Source organism: Fukomys damarensis, unplaced genomic scaffold (genome assembly GCF_012274545.1).
Source record: "Fukomys damarensis isolate Sample0158 unplaced genomic scaffold, DMR_v1.0_HiC HiC_scaffold_18, whole genome shotgun sequence".
In the NCBI taxonomy this organism is placed as follows: Eukaryota; Metazoa; Chordata; class Mammalia; order Rodentia; family Bathyergidae; genus Fukomys; species Fukomys damarensis.
The window spans coordinates 10,485,094-10,488,319 of record NW_022900930.1 but is presented as its reverse complement, the minus strand read 5'-3'; the positions used below and the strand labels follow the sequence as shown (position 1 = coordinate 10,488,319).

Here is a 3,226-nt window from a genome sequence, read left to right as displayed (position 1 = left end):
CTCACTATGTAGTCCAGGCTGGTCTCGAACTCACAGCAATCCTCCTGCCTCAGCCTCCCGAGTGCTGGGATTACAGGTGTGAGCCACCACATCCAGCTTGGAAGCAGTTTTAACACTTGCCCTTATAAAATCACAATGTAACTGAAAATACTTTGCCAAATACTTATAACTTGTATAAAAATTCCACTCCTCCAAACTGGCCATGTCAAGACGAAAACAGGTAACTCCTGAAATATGAAGTGGCCTTACTCCCTAATGTTAAACAGAAAAACCACATGGGAAATACAGAAATTGAAATACAAGTAACACAAGCCTGCCACAAATTGTAAACAAAGAGAACTCTCTATGCGACAGCACAGATGACCAATGGGCTGTGTACATTTTAGAATGGGCCAGACAAACTCTCCTCCTACTTGGTCTCCCTGAGTATCCGATGTCCACGGTGGCAAGCCATCTCTCAGTGGTTGCATTATTAACATGCTACCCCTGTGACCCTTCACTTAATGTGTCAAGCTCAGCAATTGCTTTGTCAAAAGCCATCTTTGCAAGAGAACAGGCTTTCTCTGGGAAGTTGAGAATCTTGTAACAGAGAAGTTACAGACCCGATCTGATAGGGTACACTGTTTGCATTTCGTTTTTGGTGATCCCAAAAGCTTCCTGTTGTGACTGATCCACAATCCTTTTCTTGTCCTCACTGGCAGCAACCTCAGTAATGGTGTGGTTTCTTTTCATTTTCAAATGAGGACACTGCTCTCACCCTGTGAAGCACTGGGAATCAAGAACTTTTCCAAAAGACAGTACATCATTGCAGACATTTCTTAGCTGTCTCCATTTTCTCTGCATCCTCCAGACATCTGCTACTTTTTCTCAGCACCTTCTGACTTTTGCTCCATACCGGAAGCAACGCTCCAAGATGACCTACAGATTCCCAGCATTTTCATAAGCAATGGAGAGAAGGTTCCTCTTCTCATTAGATAATTTAGCGCCTTGCCCCGGCAGAGGCTTTGGGTTTGCTGCCAGGTCATCGTCTCACTCAGCCTGCTCAGCCAGTTTGGCCTTCTGCAGCAGCCCCTTCTTTATCCACTGCTGGCTACTCTGTAACCCAGTGGGCGGCAGTGCCCAGGCTGACACTCTGTCCCCGCGTCTCTCTGCTCACAGGCTACTCCGACTATTGTCAGTAATAGTGTAATGTATACTTGAAAACTGCTAAGAGTAGATTTTTAAGTGTTCTCACATACACACAAAAAAAGATAAACATGTGAGGTAATCTATATATTAACTGGTTGACTTAGTCTTCTAGAATGTATATTTCAAAATGTCATGTTGTATACCATGTACACGATTTTTATTCAATTAACATAATGAATCAGGGCTAGGGAGGGAGCTCAATGGCAGAGCACTTCACCAGCATGTCCAAGAATCAGTACCACAAGACATAAACAAACAAACAGGTAACTTCCTAAAGGAGTTAAAAGGGTTTGAGTATGTGACAGGTGATATTCCATCTGGAGCTAAGACCCCTGAGACATTCTGGAGAGGCTGGTGAGGTCACACAGCGGGGCAAGTTGAAAGCAGATGGAGTGACATGTGCTTTCAATCTGACAGACAGAGGTGGAACAAAGAGCTTGAAATGTGCTCCTTACTCAGGAAGTGGGTTGAGGAACAGGATGGGGAAGGGGAGGGGAGTCCGTTTGGGTTGCACCATACGCTCATGTGAGAACGTTGGTCTAAATTATTTGTCATCACACACAACTCTGAGACTAACGTACAGAGTTCCTCAGAGGGTGAGCATATTATCTACATGAAAATTGCTATTTTCTCTAAGCATTTTATTCAGTCTTTTAAGGAAAAAGTATCATTCAGAAAATGTCAGTTATCCAATCAGCATCTATTTCAATATATTTTTATCATTTTGACAATACAAAGACACTCATTCTTTCGCTCTGCCGAAGTGAAGAAAGAGCAGGACAGTTTTATGCAGGACATGGGACCCCTCTCCCTCAAGAGAAGGAAAGAAGCATTACCTGGAGTCAGAAGAGCTTTTCCACACACATCCCCAACTGCGTAGATGCCTTTGACACTGGTGTTCTGGAATTTATCTACTATGATATGACCTTTCTCGTCAGTTTGAATTCCCTAAAATTACGAAGAGACATCACATGAATACTGGACCCCCTGACTGAAACGGGCCGATCAAACCTTTCGATCTGCCTCATCTCACATCGGGCACTCACTGGCCTGAACCTCCAAGAAACCACAAGATTCAACAGCAGCATGAGAAACATTTAAAGCTGGTAATTTTTTCATCCTTTGCTTACTGTAAAAGGTGAAATATTTTACACAGTTTTGAGTGAGGAGTTTTTTAGTAAGATTTGATACTGCAATGTACAATTCAACTGGTTGGGTAAACATGAAAAGGGCCTGCTCAATTATCAGGTGGACTACTTGCTAGGGGTGCGCCTAAGATGTGTTTTCAACTTTTTCCATTTAGTGCTCTGCCTTCGGCAGGCTACTGCATACCTCAGAGATTCAGCCTCACCAACAGCACGTTCCTTTGAAGCGTATTCTTTTGTTATTTTTAAAAACTCAAATAAATTTTGCACTCTATCATAAAACATATTGTTTCCCTAACCATTTTGCCCAATCTGTTGAGTGAGCTTTGCTCTAAGTTGTGTTGTGCTTATCTTGCAACTCTGCAGATCCCAAGCAGCTGTACTCCAGTGTGACGAGCAGAGGCAAGCGGGAGCAGGAAGGATGGCGGATCATCCTGAGAAGCTCGGCAGCTAAGAGCACAACCTTTGGGGCTGGGGGTGTGGTCAGGCAGACGGATGGAGACCCCAGCTTCGCCACTTACTTTGCATGAGACTTTGTATAACCACCTATTTATCAACAAATATGTGAACTTTCATTGCAGATGATGGTTTAACCATCGTCATGACTCGATCCCTGGTACCACACACACACACCCAAGTCATGAAAAGAGAGTGATGTTACACAGACATTTCTCTACCTCCACAGATGTTACAGTCGATATGTGTCCTGTTATTTTTGTATTCCTGGTTTCCTCATTTTTATGTCTCAAACAGTCATAGGAAAGATTAAAATTAAAATGGATTAGTAATACACTGATAAGGCCTAGCAAGGAGTAATCAGTCATTCTGCATTATATGTAACTTAGTACTGGTTGAGATCCTTTTTTTTTTTTTTTTTTTGGCCTCTTTTTTTT

General features: G+C 42.7%; 1 protein-coding gene and 1 pseudogene across 2 annotated transcripts in view; both read right to left on the bottom strand.

Moving 5' to 3' along the window:
• Gsr (glutathione-disulfide reductase) overlaps window positions 1–3,226 on the bottom strand; it is a 38,883-nt gene that overhangs the window by 8,925 nt on the left and 26,732 nt on the right. For both annotated transcript variants that reach the window (XM_010622106.2, XM_010622097.3), the window contains exon 10: window positions 2,025–2,136. In XM_010622106.2, the coding sequence (XP_010620408.1) occupies window positions 2,025–2,136 (112 nt within the window). The remainder of the gene's footprint in view (window positions 1–2,024; window positions 2,137–3,226) is intronic.
• Window positions 70–1,713, bottom strand: LOC117286787 (annotated as a pseudogene).